The sequence below is a fragment of the Pogona vitticeps genome, chromosome 3 (assembly GCF_051106095.1).
Source record: "Pogona vitticeps strain Pit_001003342236 chromosome 3, PviZW2.1, whole genome shotgun sequence".
NCBI lineage: Eukaryota > Metazoa > Chordata > Lepidosauria > Squamata > Agamidae > Pogona > Pogona vitticeps.
Genome location: NC_135785.1, coordinates 248,572,512 through 248,596,001, shown reverse-complemented (window position 1 = coordinate 248,596,001; position 23,490 = coordinate 248,572,512). Strand labels below are relative to the sequence as shown.

The following is a 23,490-nucleotide window of genomic DNA, read 5'->3' as shown; positions in this document are numbered from 1 at the left end:
GCCTTAAATGTCATTTTGTTTATATCATTTGCATGGCCGCTGCTGTTCAGTTTTAGATCAAATTTGCTGGAATTAACAACCTTTAGATGCTGAGGGACGTGGTGGTGTTGCGGTTTAAACCACAGAAGGCTTTGTGCTGCAAGGTCAGAAGACCAAGTAGTCGTAAGATTAAATACACGTGAACAGAGTGAGCTCCCGTCGCTTGTCCCAGCTCCTGCCAACCTAGCAGTTCAAAAGCATATAAATGCGAGTAGATAAATAGGTACAACCACGGTGGGAAGGCAACAGCGTCCATGTCTAGTTGTGCTGGCCACGTGACCATGGAAACTGTCTTCGGACAAAGACTGGCTCTATGGCTTGGAGACGGGGATGAGCATCGTGCCCTAGGAACACGACTGGACTAAGTGTCAAGGGGAACCTTTACCTTGGATTCTGTCTTTAAGAAGTTTGGCTGGGAGGGATTTTTCTGGACTGGAATGACAATCCAGCAGCAATCAATTGTTTGCTCTCTGTCTCAGATTTTGAAGAGAACCACTTTGCTGAATTTTTAGTCAGTGTTCTGTCAGTATGCAGCCAGTCAGCCATGTAGTTAAACATGTAGCTATGCTCTCTCCATCTAACCAGTCATTATTCTTCAACAACATTCTGTTTTTTAATCTGTTCAGAACTGTGTGTAAATTGAACTTTTTAGTCTTTTTCTTACTATTGAGCTATTGAGACTGTAAGTGCTGGCTGATGAGAACTAACCAAACAAGAAATGATCTACTGTGGGGGGATTTGATGCTAATTTGGCTCTGTAGGTCCGTTGTGTATTTAGAAGTGTTTGTAGCCATAAATTTTTATACTCTGCCAAGAAAATCAGCCATATTAAAATTCTGTTACCCATGCTTTTGAAGGAGAATGGGATGGGATTGTGTAAGTCACACAGTTATGAGACAGCTAAATGGAGTATATACAAATAAGCCAACAGAATTCACTTTAAGTCTGAGGCTAAACAGGTTCTGAACAAGAGTGATGAGTTTGGTTGGTTTTGCGGGTGCCACTAGGAATACATTCATAGTGGTGACTGATTTGACATGACCAAAACTAGGTTAGAGTTTAAGGTGTCTCTAGAAAATCCTGAATTTATTTATTTATTTATTTATTTATTTATTTATTTATTTATTTATTTATTTATTTATTTATTTATATCCGGCCTATCTAGTCAACTCAGGACTACTCTAGGTGGCTAGCAGTAAACAGATAATAAACATAAACATATATAAAACAGAATAAATAATTAAAACCTTACAAAGATAGATGAATATGTTTACACTGATAGCACAGAGTAGCAGCCCTTTATTATTAGCTTTCACTCTGCACATGCTGATTTGGTTTTATACTGTCCTTGCATCTATGCCACCTTTGCTACATGTATTTTATTTCACTGTTCCTAAATGTTGTGGGCATTTTCCTGTTCCTAAAGGGAGATGAGGTGTGAACATTTCCTAAAGATCAGCGTCTAAATCAACCAACCAACGGCATTCATGCATATACTTAGTCTCAGATAAAAAAAATCCCGTTATTACGAATGGGATCTAGTCCCAGGTGAAAGCTCACAGTTACTGTACTACACTTTCTTCTACTCTATGTTGTGGTCTTTGATTCGTTACGTGTAGCGGGGGGGGGGGACACACCGAGAAAACGGAACCATAAGAAACGGGTTAGTTGTTTCCAGGGGGAGCGAAAACGAGGAACACCAAATAGTTGCAAACCGCAAGCGGGAGTGCGTTTCCACGGCAACCAAAGGTGCGTCTTCTCCTGAAGAAGCGGCCATGTCTGCCTCCGGAGACCAAAGCATGGAACCGCGCTACATTTTCCATCATCTCCCTCAGAAAAGCTTCCCTGCCCTGGAGAACAGAGATATCCGAGAACGACTCCTCAAATGGTGGGGAAGAGGCGGTCGTTCCCTTCGGCGGTTTCTAGGATGTTTTCTCAGTCGGAGGGCGGGGAGAGAAGTAGGGAGACCTATTGAGGAAGATGGAAACAAATCTTTGGAGAGCGGGCTTTAACTGCTCGTATATTGTACAGGGGGAAAAGGTTTAGAAACATTTGGGAGGCTGGGCTGCGTCCCTAGCGGAGAGATTTCAGGTCAAAGAACTTCCTCATAAATATTGTGATTACGCGTTTGGAATATAAATGGCATTCTTAAAAACACGTTCAGATGCTGAAAATGGTTTGTCTGTAGAATGCATATGCTTATTATGCGAAGAGTACGCAGATTAAATCAATGTGTGTGCTTCTTGAATACTGTAGTATAAATGGCCATATGTGAAAGAGTATGGGATACTTGCAACTTCAGTCATTGTGTAGGAGAGAATTTCAACAGGTGGACGTGGAAGGCCTTATACACCTGTTATAAGTAAAAAGTCTGTCCTTTTTGTTGGAAAGTAATTATTTACACAGAGATGTCTGCCATAGCTTCCTGGGGAACTCCGGGAGCTGTAGTCTAAAAACATCTGCATAACTCTATTCACAATGTTTGTGTTTTTGCTGTTACGTGCCTTCAAACTGCCTCAGACTCAGGGTGACCCTACGAATGAGAGATTTCCAAAATGACCTGTCTTCAACAGCCCTGCTCAGTTCTTCTAAACTCAAGCCTCTGGAATTTAGGGAGGCAATCCATTTGATCTTCCTCTTTTCCTGCTGTCTTCCACCATTCCTAGCATTATTGTCATATCCAGCAAATCTAGTCTTCTCATGTTGTGCCAAAGTATGAAAGCCATAGCTGCATAATTTTTGCCTTCAGAGAGAATTCAAGCTTAATTTGCTCTGGGACCCATTTCTTCATCTTTCTGACAGTCCAGGGTATCTACAAAGTTCTCCTCCAGCACCATATTTCAAATGTATCAATTTTTTCTTGTCAGTTTACTTTACTGTCCAGCTTTCACATCTGTATGTACTGATTGGAAATACTACAAGAATGTGGGTGATCTTGGAATTGGTCTCCCGTGACACATCCTTACATTTTTTTTCCTAATTCCTGCATTGCTTCTCTTCCAAGTCACAGTCCTCTGATTTCTTGGCTGCTGTCTCCATCTGGATTGGTGATGGAACTGAGGTATAAAATATCTTTAGCTATTTCAATTTCTCCATTATCAGCATTGACATTGTGTAAGTTATTCTGCAGTCATGATTTTTTGTCTTCTTAGCGTTCAACAGCAGTCCTGCTCTGGCAGTCTTCTTTTACTTTCATCAGAAGTCATTTAAAGTCATTGCCTCTTTCTAACATTAAGATGTTGTCACCTTCATATCTTAAATCATTGATGTTTCTTCCACAAATTTTCAGTCCTCCATCTGAGTCTAGTGTGACTTTTCTGTATACAGACTGAACTAGTAAGGGGATAAAATGCACTCTTGTCTAACATCTTTGCCTATAGGAAACCATGCTATCTATATTTTGTCCTAATGGTAGCTTCCTGTCCACAGTACAGGTTATGAATTAAGACAATCAAGGCCAGAGGCACACACATTTCTTTCAGAACAATGTATAGTTTCTCATGATCCACCCAGTCAAAACCTTTGCTATAGTCTATAAAGCATACACTGATCTTCTTAAATTCTTTCTTGCATTCTAGTAGTCAATAGATATTTGCAATAAAATCTCAAGTGTTCCTTCGTTTTCAGAATCCATCTTGAACATCAGGCATTTCTCACTCCATATAAGGTAAAAATGCAACACTTTGAGCAATACCTTGAACATCACTTTGCTTTCATGGGAAATGAGAGCAATAGTCCTATAGTTACTTCTTCGCATCTTTTTCTTGGGGATTGAATGTATATTGAATGTTCCCAATACGAGGGCCATTATTTTGTTTTCAGTATTTGTTGGCTTATTATTGTTAGGATTTTGAAACATACAATATCTGTGGCTTGGAATATTCTGTCAGTATCCCATCTACACCTGGTTATTTATTTCTTCCCAGGGCTTTCAGTGCAAAGCAACCACATGTGCCTCATCATACCCCTCTTAAAACCAATGTAAATGAGAAAAATTTGCAGAATGGTAAATGTGCAAATTAATTAAAACTGAGTTTGCAATGCTGAACATTCTCATGAGAAAAGAGTCCCTTGTATACACTGGGATTTGGATAGGTTTGTGCCGCAAGTGAAGAGTATAGTATGTATGTGTGGGTTCTCCTTTGGTTGCAGAGTACAATAATAATTATTTACTTCCTTTGTCATCATTAGAAAAATATTAAGTATGAACAGCTCCAAAAATGTTAATGTATTATAACATTTTAGCCTGGTAAACCTACATTGCAGAATGAGACTTCAAAGTACACTGTATCTCTTGGAAGACAGTGAGTAAAAACTCCTCCTACAATTAAACACAAATAATCAAAACCTGGATATATTAGGATAGGCTGGGTAACTTTTTTGGGCTTGGGGACCACATCCTTTATCAAAATCTACACCAGGCCTGGAAATAGGCAAAAATGCCAATTAGATAGAAAACATCAAAACTGGAAATCCCTCAATCTGTTCAGTGCAAAAGTTGCCACTTATGGAGTAAGAGTTAAAGAGAATGTTTCTTGCAACATTAGTTTTCTACTTCTTTTTTGTTTTATATCTGACCACTTTCCCGCCAGGACCTTCAGGTGTTACAGTACACACCTTATTGGACTTTATGTCCTGACATTGACTTCTTTCTGTATTCTATAGGTCTATGGATGGGAGAATCACAGTACAAGCATTCAGCTTTGATCAGAACTTTAAAGGCTATCAACGGGATGATTTTCTTATGGTAATTATCCACAATTCCATAACTACTTCACGGCATGTTTCAGTCCCAAATTAATATTTCTAAATTGTGTTATTAGTATTAATGAAACAAAAATATTGTTTAAACATAAATTAAAGGCTAGAAGCAGAAGACTGAAAAACAATGTATAATTTTACATGCAACCTAGTTTCTGTATAAAAGTGTTATTTATCTCTGTGTGAATCATGTTTCAAATTAAATAACATGTGTTGACAATAAGTGATTTACATATAGATTGATAATATGGTTCAGCTGAAGTCCTTTGTATACATACCTGGGAGCAAGTTAATAAATTTAGAGGGTGATCATTTTATATGTCTGCTCTGATATAAGTTCCACTATTAAAAATTGAAACCTTAGCCACACTTAGACATGCTGCACTGAATCAGGTCTACTGAAAACAATGGGTATAGGATCAGGTAATAAGTACACATAGTTTTCCAGATGTTGGGCTGTCAGTGCTATCATCCGTCTACATTGGCTGTGCTAGTTAGAACTGATAGGATTTATAGTCTAACATCTGGAAGGCTTGTTGTTGTTTAGTCGTGTCCGACTCTTTGTGACATCATGGATCAGAGCACGCCAGGCCCTCCTGTCTTCCATTGCCTCATGGAGTTGGGTCAGATTTGTGTTGGTAGCTTCGATTACACTGTCCATCCATCTCGTCCTCTGTCATCCCCTTCTCCTCTTGCCTTCACACTTTCCTAACATCACGGTCTTTTCCAGGGAGTCTTCTCTTCTCATGAGATGGCCAAAGTATTGGAGCCTCAGTTTCAGGATCTGTCCTTCCAGTGAGCACTCAGGGTTGATTTCCTTTAGAATTGATAGGTTTGTTCTCCTTGCAGTCCAGGGGACTCTCAAGAGCCTCCTCCAGCACCACATTTCAAAACAACAATTCTTCGGCGGTCAGCTTTCTTTATGGTCCAGCTCTCACTTCCATACATCGCTACTGGAAAAACCATAGCTTTGACTATGTGTACTTTTGTCGGCAAGGTGATGTCTCTGCTTTTTAAGATGCTGTCGAGGTTTGTCATTGCTTTCCTCCCAAGAAGCAGTTGTCTTTTAATTTTGTGGCTGCTGTCACCATCTACAGTGATCATGGAGCCCAAGAAAGTAAAATCTGTCACTGCTTCCATATCTTCCCCTCCTATTTGCCAAGAGGTGATGGCACCAGTGGCCATGATCTTGGTTTTTTTTTTTTATGTTCAGCTTCAGACCGTTTTCTGCACTCTCCTCTTTCACTCTCATTACAAGGTTCTTTAATTCCTCCTCACTTTCTGCCATCAGAATGGTATCATCTGCATATCTGAGGTTGTTGATATTTCTTCCGGAAATCTTAATTCCAGATTGGGATTCCTCCAGTCTGGCCTTTCGCATGATGTATTCTGCATATAAGTTAAATAAGCAGGGGGACAATATACAGCCTTGTCATACTCCTTTCCCAATTTTGAACCAATCAGTGTTTTCGTATCCAGTTCTGTTGCTTCCTGTCCCACGTATAGGTTTCTCAGGAGATGGATAAGGTGGTCAGGCACTCCAATTTCTTTAAGGACTTGCCATAGTTTGCTGTGGTCCACACAGTCAAAGGCTTTTGCATAGTCAATGAAGCAGAAGTAGATGTTTTTCTGGAACTCTCTGGCTTTCTCCATTATCCAGCGCATATTAGCAAGTTGGTCTGTAGTTCCTCTGCCCCTTCGAAATCCTGCTTGTACTTCTGGGAGTTCTCAACCCACATACTGCTGAAGCCTGCCTTGGAGGATTTTGAGCATAACCTCGCTAACATGGGAAATGAGTGCAATTGTATGGTAGCTGGAGCATTCTTTGGCACTGTCCTTCTTTGGGATTGGGATGTAGACTGATATTTTCCAATCCTCTGGCCACTGTCGAGTTTTCCAAACTTGCTGGCATACTAAGTGTAGTACCTTAACAGCATCATCTTTTAAGATTTTAAATAGTTCCACTGGTATTCCATCACCTCCACTGGTCTTGTTGTTAGTCATGCTTTCTAAGGCCCACTTGACTTCACTCTCCAGGATGTCTGGCTCAAGGTCAGCAACCACACTACCTGGGTTTTCCAGGACATCCAAATCTTTCTGATATACAATTCTCTGTATTCTTGCCACCTCTTCTTGATCTTTTCTGCTTTTCTAAGGTCCCTCCCATTTTTGTCCCTTATCATGTCCATCTTTGCACAAAATGTTCCTTTAATATCTCCAATTTTCTTGAACATATCTCTGGTTTTTCCCTTTCGATTATTTTCCTCTATTTCTTTGCATTGTTCGTTTAAGAAGGCCCTTTTGTTTCTCCTTGCTATTCTTTGGAAGTTTGGAAGGCTAGATATTCACAATTCTTGTTCTAGAACACTCTCAAGGATCCAGTTAAACAGGTTCATCTTCCACTAAGGGTCATGATGGAAAGTCATGAAGTTTTTTTCCATATATGTGCAATGATAAATGTGTAGTCTTTATGTAAAAAGCAGCATGTGGAAGTGAAAAGTATGAATCCTGACTCTTTTTCCACCTCACAACTTTCTTTCTTTACTGGATTTTTATAATGTCCATCTATTGGTGTGTTACTATTCTGGGCCGTTTACACACATAAAAGCACCTATCACCACCCCTTACAATAAGCAACTTTGTTTCAGCAGACTTATCCAATCTGGTGCCATACAGACCTGTTAAAGAGTCCTAAGCCAGTACAGTTTGGCCATTGCCTGTACAGTACTGGATGAAGATGGTGCATGTTGTGTCTCAGCACATTTGATCAACATCAAGTTTTAAAAAGCCATTTTCTCTCTACTAACTCTTGAAATGAAAGGCTGACCGAAAGTCTTAAAGTTGTGGAGCCTACAAAATAAGTAGGATAGGATAGAAGTTGTTTTATTTGTGAACAGGACAGACACATAGATGGCTCACCCAGTTTGATGCTGAGTTAATATAAAGAAGGTTTTTTAATGGTTACTTTTTAAAATGAGGAAATCAGTACAAATCATATTTTCACAAATCTGAACAAAATACCGAGTTAGTATTGCATTCAGCAAGATTTCAGCCAAATTGTCTGCTGTCTTCTGGAATCATTTATCTGGGAAACAGGAACTACCCTGAATCCTAGAATCCAGAAACACAGAGACCCTGTAGAACAGGAGTGGGCAAGAGGGCAGACTGTCTGTGGCTCCAAGGAACTGCCACTCAAATTTGTTGACAAATCATGGTAACCAGAAAAAAATAAAGGTTTTTCCACACTGGTTGTGGCTGTGTTTTTAGACCACTGCCGCTATCCATGAGGTAAAATTAACTCCTAGACTTACAAAAGCTGCCCACACCTGTTGTGGAACAGTAAGGTGCCAAAATGAACCACTCCTTTGCCAGCTTGTGTGATCAAGTGGTGATGGTCTGCTCCAAGTTCCATTGACCCAAAAGATAAAATCATTGGAACATACTTCTAATAGTGATAATTTTATTGTGGAATTACCTCCACAGAAAGTCTGCAAAAATTTCTCCTACTTTTAGGATGAGCTAATTATTTAGGAAAGCTTTTGAAAGCTAAAACAGTTTTTATTTCTGGTTCATTTTTTTTTTTTTTGCTTTTGCTTTCTGAATTTTCAAAAGTTAAATATAATTTGTTTTAAACCTTCTTAAGTAGATAGTCAAAATAAATATGCTCTTTAAACTGACATTATTAATGACAAATATCTTTTGAGGGGAAGCACAATTCCACCTCACAGCTTTGTTTATTGGATTTTTACATTGCCAACCCATTATATTGCCCATCCATGGAAATTCTGTATAAAATTCTATTAACATAATTTGTTTTACTAACAAATTGTTTCTGTGCTTCTAGGCATTTTTCAATCACCCAGAGGTTAACAGCAATTTGAAATTATTGTCAGCTTCTGGAGAGTGGACCACATTAGGTAAATAAGGGATATTTAGGGTAAGCTTTTTTGAGTCTTATTTCAGCAGGGTAATTCTTTTCTCCTGCAGCTACTATTAGTATGTATCTGTGGCACAACTGAAATAAATGGTATTTTGTTCTTAATGGCAGAGTAAATTACAGAGCCCAAAATATTATCCTTAACAAATTCTAAGGGTATACCTAAGGGTTCTAAAGGTTCTAGATCAGGGGTCCCTAACACAGATCTTCCACACCCCCACACGCACTCCCCCCGCACAGCCCCTTCACACACATGCATATGTGCGCACCACATGAGCGCCTCCGCCCCCTTCGCACATGTGCGCAAGTGTGTGTGTGCAGCGCACAAGCACCCCTGCTCCTTTGTGCATGCGTGTGTGCCGCACGAGTGCCCCTACCCCTTTGCACATTCGCGCAAGTACGCACAAGCAAGCACCACCCTTTTGCACATGCGCGCAAGTACTGGGAGTGCCCCACCCCACACGCATGGACCCTGTCCACCCGCGGTGTCAAAAAGGTTGGGGAGCACTGGTCTAGATATTTAGATTTACAGAGCTGTGTAAAATGTTTACAAGCAATTAATGCTTGTTATTTCTATAATCATTAAATTCTATGAACAGAAATGTTCAGTATTATCTCACTTCATTCAGCTAGTGAAAATACAATTCTGCAGAGTCCTAAGTGAAAAGTACCATGCACTTCTTTCATTTTGATTTTTTCTTCATTTTCAAGATACTAATGTGAGAAAAGTTGAAGCCAAGAGTGTTCTGTGTACTCAAGTTTCTATGTCATTTTTTGATCGATTATACTCTGAAGGAGTTGTTCGAGAAAATGGAAATATTGTAAAGTGTTTTGATGAATACCATAATGACATTCTCATTGGAGATGAATTAAGAAAGGTCAGTATGGGGTGTGGATTTGGGTTTTTTAATCTCTTGCCAGTGTTCATACTCAATTTTCCTAGTAATTTCTGTCATCTATTTATATTTTCCACTGCTTTTCTCTAAGCACATGTAGTTATTCCCAACTGCAGAGAAAAGGGAAATGAACCAAAATACAGTTCAGTTATAGGTCATTAGGAGGAGGTTGCTCTACAAATAATGTTTTTTCCATCTGCAAAATTGCAGATGTAACATTCTTTCTGCACAAAAACATCACAAATAAATGTAATTATATATTAAATGCATATCCTATCTTTCTGGTACCCTTTACAGAGTTGCTTTTCTTTATCTTTCTTGTCTGCCATTGAAATACTGTAGTAGAGGTTTCCTCAGTCAGGTATGTTCCAAATGTGCTGGGGGGGGGAAGCTCCTATATTCATCAGCCATACAGATGAGGGATTATAAGAGGCATAAGAAAAATACATCTAGAGGGCACTAAGTTAAATAAGGATGGTGTCGTAGGTATACAAATGAGCCTTGAAGCAATTACAGAAATAATGAACAATAAAATAAAAATTAAATCATTTTAAATGTTTGCAATTGGAGTCATGGGAAAAACCTCTGTTCATATTAATGGAATTAAGATTTACTTTATCTTATCTCTTTTTATGTTATTTAGGATAAGATAAATCTTAGGATACATCATATATTGATTATACAAAGTTTTAACCTGTTGCTTCTTAAACTGAAGTGTTTTAGTTTGTAGCAGAATATTATACTGATGCCAATGATTATTGCTTGGGGGGGGAAATGTTTGAAGCAAGAAGTTTTATACCTATACCTTTTTAAAAAGGAAACTGAGATATTCATCAGCTCTACCCCCCCAGCTCCAAATATGGCCACACTAATGTACAGTATATACTCGAATATAAGCCAACCCGAATATAAGCCAAGGCACCCAATTTTACCACAAAAAACTGGGAAAACTTATTGACTCGAGTATAAGCCAAGGGTGGAAAATGCAGCAGCTACTGGTAAATTTCAAAAATAAAAATAGATATCAATAAGATATCAATTGAGGCATCAGTAGGATAAATGTTTTCGAAGATACTGCCCTTCTGAGCTGTGAGACACACTTCACTTCCTGCGAAGGGAGGACTCATACAGGATGCTGCGCTTATCTACTGCTCTATTGGTGCGTAACAGTTCCAGAAAAACATCTACTTCTGCTTCATTGACTATGCAAAAGCCTTTGACTGTGTGGACCACAACAAACTATGGCAAGTTCTTAAAGAAATGGGCGTGCCTGACCACCTTATCTATCTACTGAGAAACCTATATGTGGGACAGGAAGCAACAGTTAGAACTGGATATGGAACAACTGATTGGTTCAAAATTGGGAAAGGAGTACGACAAGGCTGTATATTGTCTCCCAGCTTATTCAACTTATATGCAGAATACATCATGCGGAAGGCTGGACTGGAGGAATCCCAAGCCGGAATTAAGATTGCCGGAAGAAATATCAACAACCTCCGATATGCAGATGACACCACTCTGATGGCAGAAAGTGAGGAGGAATTAAAGAACCTTGTAATGAGGGTGAAAGAAGAGAGTGCAAAAAACGGTCTGAAACTCAACATCAAAAAAACTAAAATCATGGCCACTGGTCCCATCACCTCCTGGGAAATAGAAGGGGAAGATATGGAGGCAGTGACAGATTTTATTTTCCTGGGCTCCATGATCACTGCAGATGGAGACAGCAGCCACGAAATTAAAAGACGCCTGCTTCTTGGGAGGAAAGCGATGACAAATCTTGACAGCATGTTAAAAAGCAGAGACATCACCTTGCCAACAAAAGTCCGAATAGTCAAAGCTATGGTTTTTCCTGTCGTGATGTATGGAAGTGAGAGCTGGACCATAAAGAAAGCAGACCGCAGACGAATTGATGCCTTTGAATTCTGGTGCTGGAGGAGACTCTTGAGAATCCCCTGGACTGCAAGGAGAACAAACCTATCAATTCTAAAGGAAATCAACCCTGAGTGCTCACTGGAAGGACAGATCCTGAAGCTGAGGCTCCAGTACTTTGGCCATCTAATGAGAAGAAAAGACTCCCTGGAAAAGGCCCTGATGTTGGGAAAGTGTGATGGCAAGAGGAGAAGGGGACGACCGAGGATGAGATGGCTGGACAGTGTCTGCGAAGCAACCAACATGAATTTGACACAACTCCGGGAGGCAGTAGAAGATAGGAGGGCCTGGCGTGCTCTGGTCCATGGGGTCACGAAGAGTCGGACACGACTAAACGACTAAACGAAACGATTGGTGCGTAACAAGATGGAGGGAGATGGAGGATGGAGGTGGGAGGAGGAAGGTGGGTACATAGTATTGCTGAAGAAGGAGGATGGAAGTGTCCTGGAAGCAGAAATGCAGTGTACTTAACCCGGATCATCGGACCACCCACAGAAGCTGCAGGCACCCGTAGATGAGCGGGGTAGTCTGGAGAACACCCGCACTGGAGGGGAGAACATGTAATTTTGACACTGACTCGAGTATAAGCCAGGGGATGCTTTTTCAGCAAAAGGTTGTGCTGAAAAACTAGGTTTATACTCGAGTATATACAGTACTTGTCTTGCATCTTTCTTTTGTTACAATCAAATGGCTGCATCTAACCATATCCATATTATTTACCAGATGTGTTGTGAATGTGTTTCAGTATATGTCCCTTTACTACTGAAATCCTGTTGCTTAATGTAGCAGTGCCCCCATAGCCTTACAGAGAGATCTGACATCAAATTGCCCTTGACTCAGCTGCTTGTTGCTAATAAGTGCATACTGCTGTTCCTGTAACCATGTAGATTTTGGAGCTGGTACAGACCAAATACATTAGTTTCAATTTTAAAATCTTGGTATGTATCATGCAAGATGTTTTAGATTCATATTGGCAGACTAGTACAGTGGTGCCTCGCAAGACGATGTATTAGACGGTGATTAGGTCCTTGCCTCGCAAGACAGGTTTTTTTTCAAACCCTGTTTCACAAGACTGTCCATCCCCCCATTGGAACACATTAATTACATAAGATCTACTTTTTTATCCGAAAAAATATATGTTGCTGAGATGAAAATGTATGTTGCTGGCTTTTCAGGGTCTGCCTCCTGGAAAAACACCAGCATATACTTTCTCCCCCACTTTTTTTGGGATTAAAAAGTAGGTCTTATGTAATTAATTTGTTCCAATTGGGGGGAAGGAACCATCTTGCAAAGCATTGCCAATGGGGCTATGGTTGCAAATTTAAATGATAGAGAGTGGTGAAAATAGCCAAAAACCAAAGGATAAAGACATTGTAAAAAAACAGGGAAATCAGAAATGTAATCCCCTCATTAATATAAATTATACACCTCCCACCTCCATTTAGGGAAATCACAGGGATCAACAGCACACCCAAAGTGCAATGGATGAGCCTCCCCCTGGGAAAACCATTTTTATGACATGGTATTTCCCCTGCAAGGTATAAGTTAGAATGGACCTTGAATTTCCTACCCCATTCTGTCCCCTAACGCCCCCAAGTCATAGTGACCCCCTGGCTGCACCTCCCACTCAGTACAGGGCTGCACAGCCCCAGTCCTGCCAGAGGCCAAGAGAGCTCCTCAGTGTTTTGGGATGCCCTGCGGGACCCCCATCAGGGGCTAAGTGTTCCTTCCACAATCCTCTAGTGCACAGTCCTGGCAGGACTGGCGCTGTGCAGCCCTGTACTGAGTGGGAGGTGCAGCCAGGGGGTCAGGGGACAGAAGGGGGTTTGACTCCTTTTACCCCCTTTTTCTCTCCAGCAACAAAGAAACTCTTTCTTTGTTGCTGGAGAGAGCAAGAGGGAGAAGGCTATCTGAGACCCATTGAATTTCCAAAGGCAGTGCAGGTGAGGGGATTGCTTTCGCCAAGATGGTATGGGGAACTGTGTTTTGCAAGACAATGTCTTCTATGGAAAATTTTCGCAAGACAGTGATTTTTTTCCCCAATTGAAACGCATTAAATAGATTTTAATGCATTCCAATGGGGAACTGGGTTTCACAAGATGATGTTTTCGCAAGACAGCGATTTCCATGGAAAGAATTAAAATCGTCTTGCGAGGCACCACTGTACTTCTAGAAATATAGAGAATATGCTGTGGAGAATTCCTATGAAAAACTGAATGCATATTCATTGATATAATAATGTCTGTATGAATACAAAATGAGTATTAGCTATAGTTATAGTTGTCCTGAGCCTGTTTTTTATAAGTAATTTATTTCTGTTTTTAATTCTTATTCATTCATTCATTCATTCATTCATTCATTCATTCATTCATTCTATTTATATCCCACCCATCTAGTGTCGGGGCACTACTCTGGGCAGCTAACAACAATTAAATTACCACAACCCAATACCACCCACAAAGGCATAAATAGAAAACCAATAAATGTTAAAAACCCAAGGTATTCCCCACAAAAGACGGAAACTTGGACAGCAAATCGAAATCAAGATCAACTCACTATATGGGCCATCAAGATCAACTCACTATATGGGCCATGAAGATGTTACACGGATGTTTCCAAAGGCCTCTTTGAACAGTATACCGTGTTTGCCGGCGTATAAGGCGACTGGGCGTATAAGACGACCTCCCAACATTTCCACTCAAAATGTAGAGTTTGTTATATACTTGCCATATAAGACTACCCCCTCTTCCGCATGCGTGATTCTGCTTTGGCTGCATCATGGGGAGAGTTCGTTTTGCCGCTTTTGGTTCCTTTCTCTGGGAGAGAGCGAGGGTTTGCTGGAAGAAGGACAGCATCAGCGCCGAACAACTGACTGTCGGGAACCAGCAGAGAGGCAGCAGCCATTTTGGAGAGGCGGCAGCCATTTTGGAGAGGCGGCAGCCATTTTGAGAGGCAGCAGCCATGTGGTTGCATCTCAAAATGGCTGCCGCCTCTCTGCTGGTTCCCGACAGTCAGCTGTTCGGCGCTAGAGTCAGGCTGTTCCCAGACTACCAAGGAGGAGCTTGGTCTACTCGGTCTTACTACCAGGTAAGTGACTTCGCTGGGAGAGAGGGAGGGTTTACTGGAAGTGCACCCGGCGTATAAGACAACTCCCCCCACTTGGAGGCATGTTTTTCAGGGCCAAAAGTCATCTTGTACGCTGGCAAATACGGTAGTTTTAACCTGTTTTTGGAAGGACAAGAGGGAGGGGGCCTGGCGTGTATCTGTGGGCAACACATTCCATAGTGTTGTGGCTACCATCAAGAAGGCCCAGTTCCTGGTAGTAGTTTTCTGAGCCTGTCTTGTGGGGGGGAACACCTGCAAACACAACATCTGGCTGACCTGGGTGGACAATCTTAGGGAGAGACGCTCTGTCAGGTAACAAGGTCCCAAACCGTTAAGGGCTTTAGAGGTTAAAACCAGCACTCTGATGGTCCTGAACTCAGCATTTAAAAACCAGAATAAAGACTATTTACAGTTTTCTACATCCCGAGACTTAGTCTCTCATTTTTATTGCCGATACCATTGATGTATCAAATCCTTTTGTTTCTGCAAACGAAGTAGCTCATTTGAATCCTCACTGATTCAGTCGCCTACTCTAATTGTCTTACAATGCTAAGCAACATGATTTCAGCCTATATAAACAGAAATAATAGAAGTTAATCTGTGTTTAGACTTAACAGATATTTAATTCCTTTGGAAACATTTCCAATATAACATTATTTTCCCTCCTTTTCTCATAAAAGGTACTTCTTTTGGAAGATTCGGACCATTACGACTTATACAGCCATACAGACCGTGAAGAGTTTATCTTCTGTGTTTTTAAGCATCTTTGCCTTGGTGGAGCTCTCTGTCAATATGAAGATGACCTGGGTCCTTACTTAGAAACAACAAAAGCTTTGTATAAAGATCTAGTGAGGTACATTTGTTCATTATACAAATATTATGCACTCATTTAAGTCTGGTGAGAGCATTCCAAAGGCAAGATACCACAGCAGAAAAGGCCTTAGTGTGGGTTACAGCAAGCTTTACTTCTTAAAGCAAGGGAACCCCACAAGATGTATGTTAATTACCAGACAGGTTCATATATAAGGAGGAAGTTATGAATCTTTAAAGTTCTATACAGCTTTGGACAATACCGGGTCCTTGACTTTTACATGACCATGAGTGTACTTTATCCAAGACTGGTGATAATCTACAGACTTCATACTATTTAATAAGTTATGTGTTTTATTAGATACTAACTGTAGCTTCTGAACTGAATTCAAGAGCAGCCCTGTATATAATGCATTTTAGTACTCTGGGAAGAATGTTAGGAGAGCATGGGTAACTATGCCCAAGCCATCCATGTCCAGGAAAGGCCACAGCTAGTACAGTAGCTCAGCTGTCATTTTCTGTCCAACTGGTTATACTGGAAATAATGAAATGATTAATAGCTTCTCTGTTGATGTGATGAAGATATCCTAGACATGTTGTAGCTTCACCTTATTATCTAAACAAAACTAAGTAGGGTTGGACATGAAGCACTCTCACAGTACTATCCTAAATACCTAGACTCTCCTAATCCCATCATTTATGTAAGGAACAGCTTTGTCTATAGGAAATTAAATAGATAAATTGAATAGAGCATTTGTTCCTCTCCCCTTATGTGATTTGATACCAAATTACCTTAACACTGATCAGGATATCTGTCCAAACATATCTGTAAACCTTTGCTTCTGTTCTCTTTATGGAAATCTGCATTTTGTTAAGAAATTGACCAAAAATGTTTCAAAAAACTTGAAAAGGTGCTTCTCTACTCTGCTAGATTTGTTTCAGGGGTGGATTGGCACTAAAATTAACAGCTTCTGACTGTTGGATGTCCACTGCTAATTCAATTTAGAAATCAGCTGCCTTTAAATACTCTAGAACCACCATTCTCAAAAGAGGCCATACCACATTTGAAGAGGGCCACACACTGGAAACAATACTCCACACACCACCTTATAAGGTTTGTTATGTGACTTATACAATCTTGATTTGGCCGGTTTCTTTCATATTGTGTTTATGGCCATGGCCAAATAAAGATTGAGAATGGCAGCTCTAGAGGTAGCACTTTGAAAATAATATTCTGTGCTGAATACTTATTTGGTCTAGTGATCAATTTGTGCTAAAATTAAACATTCCTGGCTGTACCATTCAGTATTGAATTATACCACTAATCCCCTTCTGAAATTAGAGATCTTTAAAAACAACTCTTTAAAATATTTTGAGGAAACCTTTTATAAATGAACTTCTCTGCTAGATTTTTTCACTGTGTTTGTTTATTGGTCATTAGTGCTAAACTCTTGCTGCGTGAACTCTACAAAACTTTAAAAAAAGTTTAAGAGAATTTTAAGAGCACAGTACATAAAAAGCAACACTGAACAAACTGAGCCATGTTTTACTTGTTTTATTTGTTTTTGCAGATGAAGGGGGGGAAATATCAGTAAAATCAGTGCAATACTTTTTGAAGAAATGCTTCATGTGGAATAGCCCTTCTAGTGTTCCTTTGTTCCTGGAGATTTCATCTGTACTTGCCTTCTAATATCTTTATAGTTGCTAGTCTTCTTAGTGATGTTCCTTTCAGTTCTTGGATAGCTACCTTAAATTGTAAAATGTGTGTTTTTGCTAGTCCATTTTCATTAACACTTGTTTTTTTTAATGAATTTCAGTGTTCAAAAGGATCCTGAAACTAAGGAGATAAATATAATATCGACTGTTTTTAAAGTCTGTGCATATGTAAGTATCACATTAGAGTAGGAGTCCTAAGCATGCAGCCCAGAAGTATTGACAGATATAATTTTGAAATAAAATGAAAGACTTTATACTCTCCCCCTGAAAGGTCCAGAGAAGCTAACAAGACTGATAAAACAAAATAATTTCATTTACACAGAATACTTACCTACTGAGATGTTTAGGAAGGAAGAGACTTGTAAATATGTAGTACTGTAATTGCATCCCAAATAATCTGGGAAAATTACATCATGAATTTGAAAGAGATACAGGTTTGCTAGTATAGCCCATAGTTAGGATCAACATTGCAAGGACTATCTGTCTGTTTATTCTTTTGACCACAATTAGATGTTAAAAGATCTTTATGAAACTTGAAAGCTTGCATTTATTTTGATAAATTCAGCTGTTTCACTTGATTAGAATGAAAACAGCAATAATATTAATGAATGACTGAAAACCTGCTGCTTTGTTACACAAAAAGCAAAAAAATTCAGTCATTCCTAGCCAACAATTAATTAGTCTCTGCTGCAATTTTCAAGTGTTTTTTCAGATTTTTGGGGATGGTAGCAAGCCAGTCCACACCATCAAGCCCAAGAATCCTAGCGATTACTTCTTAATTGCAGGTTAAGAAAAACTGAATTTTGCACTGTTTTGTATTATAGAGCAACAGGATTTCAGCCAGTGTTTTAAAAATACACCTCAACATTAAAAAGTTTAAGGAGAATAAAACCTTAAATAAATTCAGTTTCTTATATGATTACAGTATATCATGTTAATAATCATCATAATGTAGCACAGTGTAGCATGCTCCTGCTGTAGTTAGGTGGGCAAAGGGTAATTTATATACAGTTACATAGAAAAAGGCTTGAGCCCATTTTTCTGAGTATTTGCATAAACAATGCACAATAGAAAGCCTGGACTAAACATAGCTCAGGGTTTCTGGCATTTAAAGTTCTTAGTCATGTAAGCCATGTTGAAATGGTAAATAAGGCCACAAGGCTTGTTGCTGTTACATGTTGTCGAGTTGCTTCCCTATGAATTAATTACTTCCAGAAAGTCCTGGCATTAACAGCCCTGCTTAGGTCTTGAAAATTATCTTCTTTTCCACAATAGATCTATAAAAGTTACACAGCTGCAAAAAGTAAATAAATAAATAAATAACAAAAACCAATAGTTACTAACCTGCTTCTGACTTGCAAGGCAGGGACAAAGAGTTCTGTTCCAGCTTTCCTTCTTTGGCAGCCTACATGGTTTCTATGCTTCCTTAGCTAACTTGCTCAGGAGGCTGTCTGCAATTCTTGCTTCCAGATTTGGGAAATGTTGGGAAGGGACTGGACTACAACTCCCAGAATCCCATAGACTGGGATATGGGATTCTGGTAATAATAGTCCAAAATCAAGCCTTTTCCATTTCTGATTGCTATCCACTATATATTGCTATTAACTATAAAGCTCCAGTATTGAAAAATAAGAAAACTATGTATGAATATATGTAAATTTGTCAGTTAAAATTGCCATCATACACATACATACTAAGGAACAGGTCTCATTAAGGTTTGCAGCAAACATACAGAGAAATGTATTACCCCGACTTACTATTTCATACCACTGGACATGGTATCTTTGATAACAATCTAAAAATATGGTAAATTTTAAATATTAAGACTGCAGTCCCATATGTATTATAATGGAGTTAAGTCTCATTGGAGTTACATTCAAATAAGTGTGCACAAGACACAGCCGGGTAAGTGGTATAATTGTTTTTAATAAAAACAGCAACTGTTAATTTTCATCACAGTGTCAGTGTTTCCATTGTAATTCATTGTCTTTGTGGTAATACATATCAGTTCTTCTTATGTTCTTATCCAGACTTTTGAAAGTTACTTTTTTAGAAAAACAAATCCCGGATTTTCCCATTTATTCCCATAGGTACACATTTCTTCAGGCTCTGGTTCGTATGTTATATTTTGATCCAGAAGAAATTCATATAAAAATAAAATTGTCAGCATTCCATATCAAAACTAAACCACAGTAAAGCTCCTTTAATGGTGATTACACCTAAGTAGAAGGGAGAACTCAGTGGTATTTGCTGACTAATACTTGACTTGCAAATTGCACTACACAGATATGGAAGCCTGAATCACAACTTTGTGACTCTCAGGTGGTGACAGGGTGCTTCACTCAAGCATGACCATCCCACACGTTCCACCATTTCCATGTGCTCTACTTAGGCTGAGGCATTGCACATACTGTAATATAAAATTAGACAAGGCAGTCCCTTCTTGCCTGATGTTTAAGGTGCTTCCGTGTGCATAAGAATTTCTGCATACTAGTACAGGGCTTGTTATGCCTCTCACCACTTAAATTTCTAGTTTTAAATGTTAATAAACTTGAATCTAGAACATTTCCCAACTTTATTTTCCTATTTTATTTGGGAATAAGCCAATATATTTTACAGATAATAAACATGAAACAATACAGGCATGGCTTGGATGTAAGATTAAACCTTCGGCTCCCCTCTCCCTTCTTTTCCTCTGTATCTGCTCTTAGTTTCAACTAAATGACTTTTGTGATTATGTCCAAACTGGTTTGTTATGTTTCACTATGATAAACCATGATTAATGTCATATGAAACATGACAGGATAATTAACTACTGGAATCTACCATACTTTTGACAGGAGATGTGGTGTATTTTATAAAGACTAGTAAAACATGTTTGCCAGGAGTATTTAAAGCTAAACCATGCTTTTAAACTAAATCCTGTGGGTGAGGAAGACAGACAGTAGCTAAAAGCTAGTTGCTGAGCCATTTTAGGGAGTCAGGCAGTAGAGATGGTACCTGCTAATTTGCAGGTAAATATAAGAGTGAAATGCAACACCCATGGCCTTCCAGGTCTATATACTATATTAATGTGTGGACTAAGGAAAACAAACAGGAAAAACTTGAAATTTTGATATAGGAAAATAAATATGATCTGACAAGTATCACACCTGATGGGATGAAACTCATGACTGGAACACTGGAACAGAACGGTATACTTTCTATAAAGTATAGAATTTATAGAATAGAATTATCCAATTTGGCTTGTATTATTTTATTTATGTTTATCGTGTTTTAATATTGTTGTTTATACTGTTGTTAGCCGTCCAGAGTGGCCTGGTTGCCTGATGGTGCGGGATACAAATTCAATAAATAAATAAATAAATACAAAATTAAATAAATCCAAAAGAAAGAATGTAGGGAGTTGTACTATATATTATAAATGTAGACATCTAAACAAAAATGCATGCATTTGAGAGTTCTGTTGAAAGCATCTGGATTAGAATAGAAAAAGAAACAAACAAAAGAATAGTGTTGTGGCAGTGTATTACAGATTGTGCAGCCAACTGGAAGACATAGATGATACTTCCATGAAATAGATTACTAAACTTATAATGAAGAGTCTAGTAGTAATGGAGTATTTCAGCCATTCTGCCATTTCCTGGAAGACTTCCTCTACTAAGAATGGAATGCCAAGTAAATTCTTGCCTTGCTGACAAATTTATCTCTGAGAAAGAACAGGAAGCAGCAGGATGATCTGTTCTTTTAAACTTATTCTTAAACAACAAGGAAGAACTAGTGGATGAAGTGAAAGTGGAACCTCAGAAAATGATGACACCTTGAAAGTTTTGATAGCAAGGAATGTGAAAATATTATTTTCAAGTATCCTGAAGTTAAGAAATGGCAGTTTCAAAAAGTTCACAGAAAAGCTGGATAGGATGCAGTGGTTAAAAATTCTAAGAGGAATGGGAAAGTCTGAGAAATTAAATACTGACAGCAAAGACAAATATCTAGTAAGGAAAGACAAGGGAAGACAATTTGACTAAAGCAGGAACTCTCTTAGCTGGGATTTACGAAGGAAATGTACAAAAGATTAAACCAGCTGCATGTAACTTCAAGCCTGTCCACATGGGCATTTTTGTTGTTATTTGGTGCACTGATGGGTTGAGCTGGTTCACTCTTTTTTCCAGCATCTACACACGGACATAGCTGGAGCAGGTCAATTTGCCTCAACTAGTTCATTTATTTCTACTATTTTGGTGTAGGCTAAAGAGCTCCAGTTTTGTCTATTCCCAGTGAGTATGGTTGCTTTGAATTGACTAAACTAGACCCTTGCTGCTCCTTCCCGCATCAATTTCCAGTATCTGGAAATGGCTTACGAAACTGAACATTTTCCCTGATTGTCTACAGAGGGTCAGTAGAAGTGAAATTAGTTGGGTTTTTTTTTTAGTCTACTAGATTTTTTAAATCTACTAGACTTCAACTAAATTCAACTAAATTAAAAACTATTTTTTCTTTGCTTGTCTAAACTGCAGCTGGGGGCAGTTTCTCAATCAGCGGTACATAGACAGGGAAAGATTTTTTAAAATTTAATCAAAGTGATTAATGACATTAGCGACAATCTAGCACATATTTTAAAAAATAGTTTCACTTCCTCTGACCTTCCACAGATGATCAGGGTAAGCATTTAATTGGCACGAAGGTCAATATGCTGTTCAGAGGGGATAAGTGTGCCAAATGGCACATCACCACCCCCCAACCTCAACGGACCCTCTGCAGTCCAATTCAGCCCTTACCAAAACTGCCAATCTGTACAGGTCTTAAGAAAGGACAAAGTGGAATACTGTATCTTGAACCTCTAAGGATCATGTCAGGAAGACTAACACCAAGTATGAGATGAAGCTTGTGAGGCATGCTAAAAACAACAAAAGGGACTATTTGAGCTGTTTTAAGAGCAAGAAAGGGTAGTTTTGCATAGAGTAGACAATGAAGTGCTAACAGGTGAACAGAGGGCAGAATTCCTGATTTGCTTTAATCTGTTATAAGGGGAATTGTGTTCACCCTGCAAATAGAGCAAATCATATAAAGAGGAATTTAACTCCCAGGCTAGTTAAGGAAATAATTAAAAACATTAGCTAAGGAAATAATTAAAAACGAATTTAAGTATCGAGATGAATACAGAACAAGAGTATTCTGTCTTGCTTTAGAGGTAGAAGTAGAACCAATGGGTGGAAATTTCAGGGAAGCAAGTTTTAGTTAAAAATTAGTAGAAACTTCCTAATTACAAGAGCTCTGTGATAGTGAAGCAGATAGTCTTAGGAAATGGGCTTTGAGATGTTTGGGTGGAAACTGACCCATATGTCTATGATTCTATAGTGTACCAGGCAGAGGTTGAGGTAGATGACCTCTAACATCCACTTCAAGCCTCTGAGTCTATGAATAAACTGTAGTTTATGCTCACCACAGTTTATCTCAGTTTGGACATGACCAACAACAGATATTTGAAAAGAATAGCAGATTTGACCAATTTTCTCCTCCCAGTTGTGCTGGAGGAGGAGATGGCATAGGGGAACGGTTTATCAGTATAATTCTGTGTTATGTCTGAAAACCGCAAAGTGTGTTAACCCCATCTAAAATAAGTAGCATAATGGTTTGACAACTGAGTATTGTCTATTACTACAATATACTACAACAAAACATTTTCTTTTTTTAGGATGCTAATGGCCTTTGTTATCCTTCATCTAATAGCCATGAACAGAATTTTGCTTATTTGATTGTGAATCCTTTGAAACGCCATGTCTATGTTTTGTACCACTCTTTTGGTGGGGCTTTCTTCTGTAACTGATCTTGGTTTCTCAGTTATATTTCATTAACATAGGAACTCTGTACAAGACTGGCAGGATTGTATATTAAGCGAGAGATCTATATTACCTACATGTGGTTCATTACTGTTTTCACACTTATAATGGTTCTTGTATTAACATTCAACATTCAACATCCATACCACTGCTTGTAGAATATACTTCTTGACTTTGCCATTGCTCAATTGACTAATATGTCCTGCCACTGTAATATTTTCTGTTGTATGTTAATGGAAAATTATAATAAATTATTATTTGAAAGAGAAACCTATTGTCTGTCTACATGTTTAAGTGTTAAATATTTTTCTACGTTTTCTATTTTTCTAAATATTAAGAGTTGTAATATTTCTGAAATCATGATTTAGTCCTGGTGTCAGAAAAATTATTTTCTGAGATGATGAAGATAATTTAAAGGGTATCTTATTATTCTTATAGCATAATCCTAAGCATATTT

General features: G+C 38.8%; 1 protein-coding gene and 1 non-coding gene across 4 annotated transcripts; one reads left to right on the top strand and one right to left on the bottom strand.

The window, feature by feature from the left end:
• Window positions 1-1,576: 1,576 nt before the first annotated feature.
• Window positions 1,577-23,303, top strand: CFAP300 (cilia and flagella associated protein 300). 3 transcript variants are annotated; one of them, XM_072993633.2, is made up of 8 exons: window positions 1,577-1,927; window positions 4,705-4,786; window positions 8,645-8,717; window positions 9,449-9,615; window positions 15,348-15,520; window positions 16,510-16,591; window positions 17,295-17,361; window positions 22,889-23,303. In XM_072993633.2, the coding sequence occupies exons 1-7, from the start codon at window positions 1,815-1,817 to the stop codon at window positions 17,310-17,312; spliced, it is 708 nt and encodes a 235-aa protein (XP_072849734.2). In that variant the 5' UTR covers window positions 1,577-1,814; the 3' UTR covers window positions 17,313-17,361; window positions 22,889-23,303. The 3 variants fall into 3 exon arrangements, with proteins under 3 accessions (XP_072849734.2, XP_020651668.3, XP_072849735.2); XM_020796009.3 differs by lacking the exon at window positions 16,510-16,591; XM_072993634.2 differs by lacking the exon at window positions 16,510-16,591 and having other exon boundaries at window positions 1,671-1,788.
• LOC140706124 (U1 spliceosomal RNA) lies at window positions 12,944-13,110 on the bottom strand. Its single transcript, XR_012085852.2, has one exon. It is a non-coding gene; the product is annotated as a U1 spliceosomal RNA (small nuclear RNA).
• Window positions 23,304-23,490: the final 187 nt, after the last annotated feature.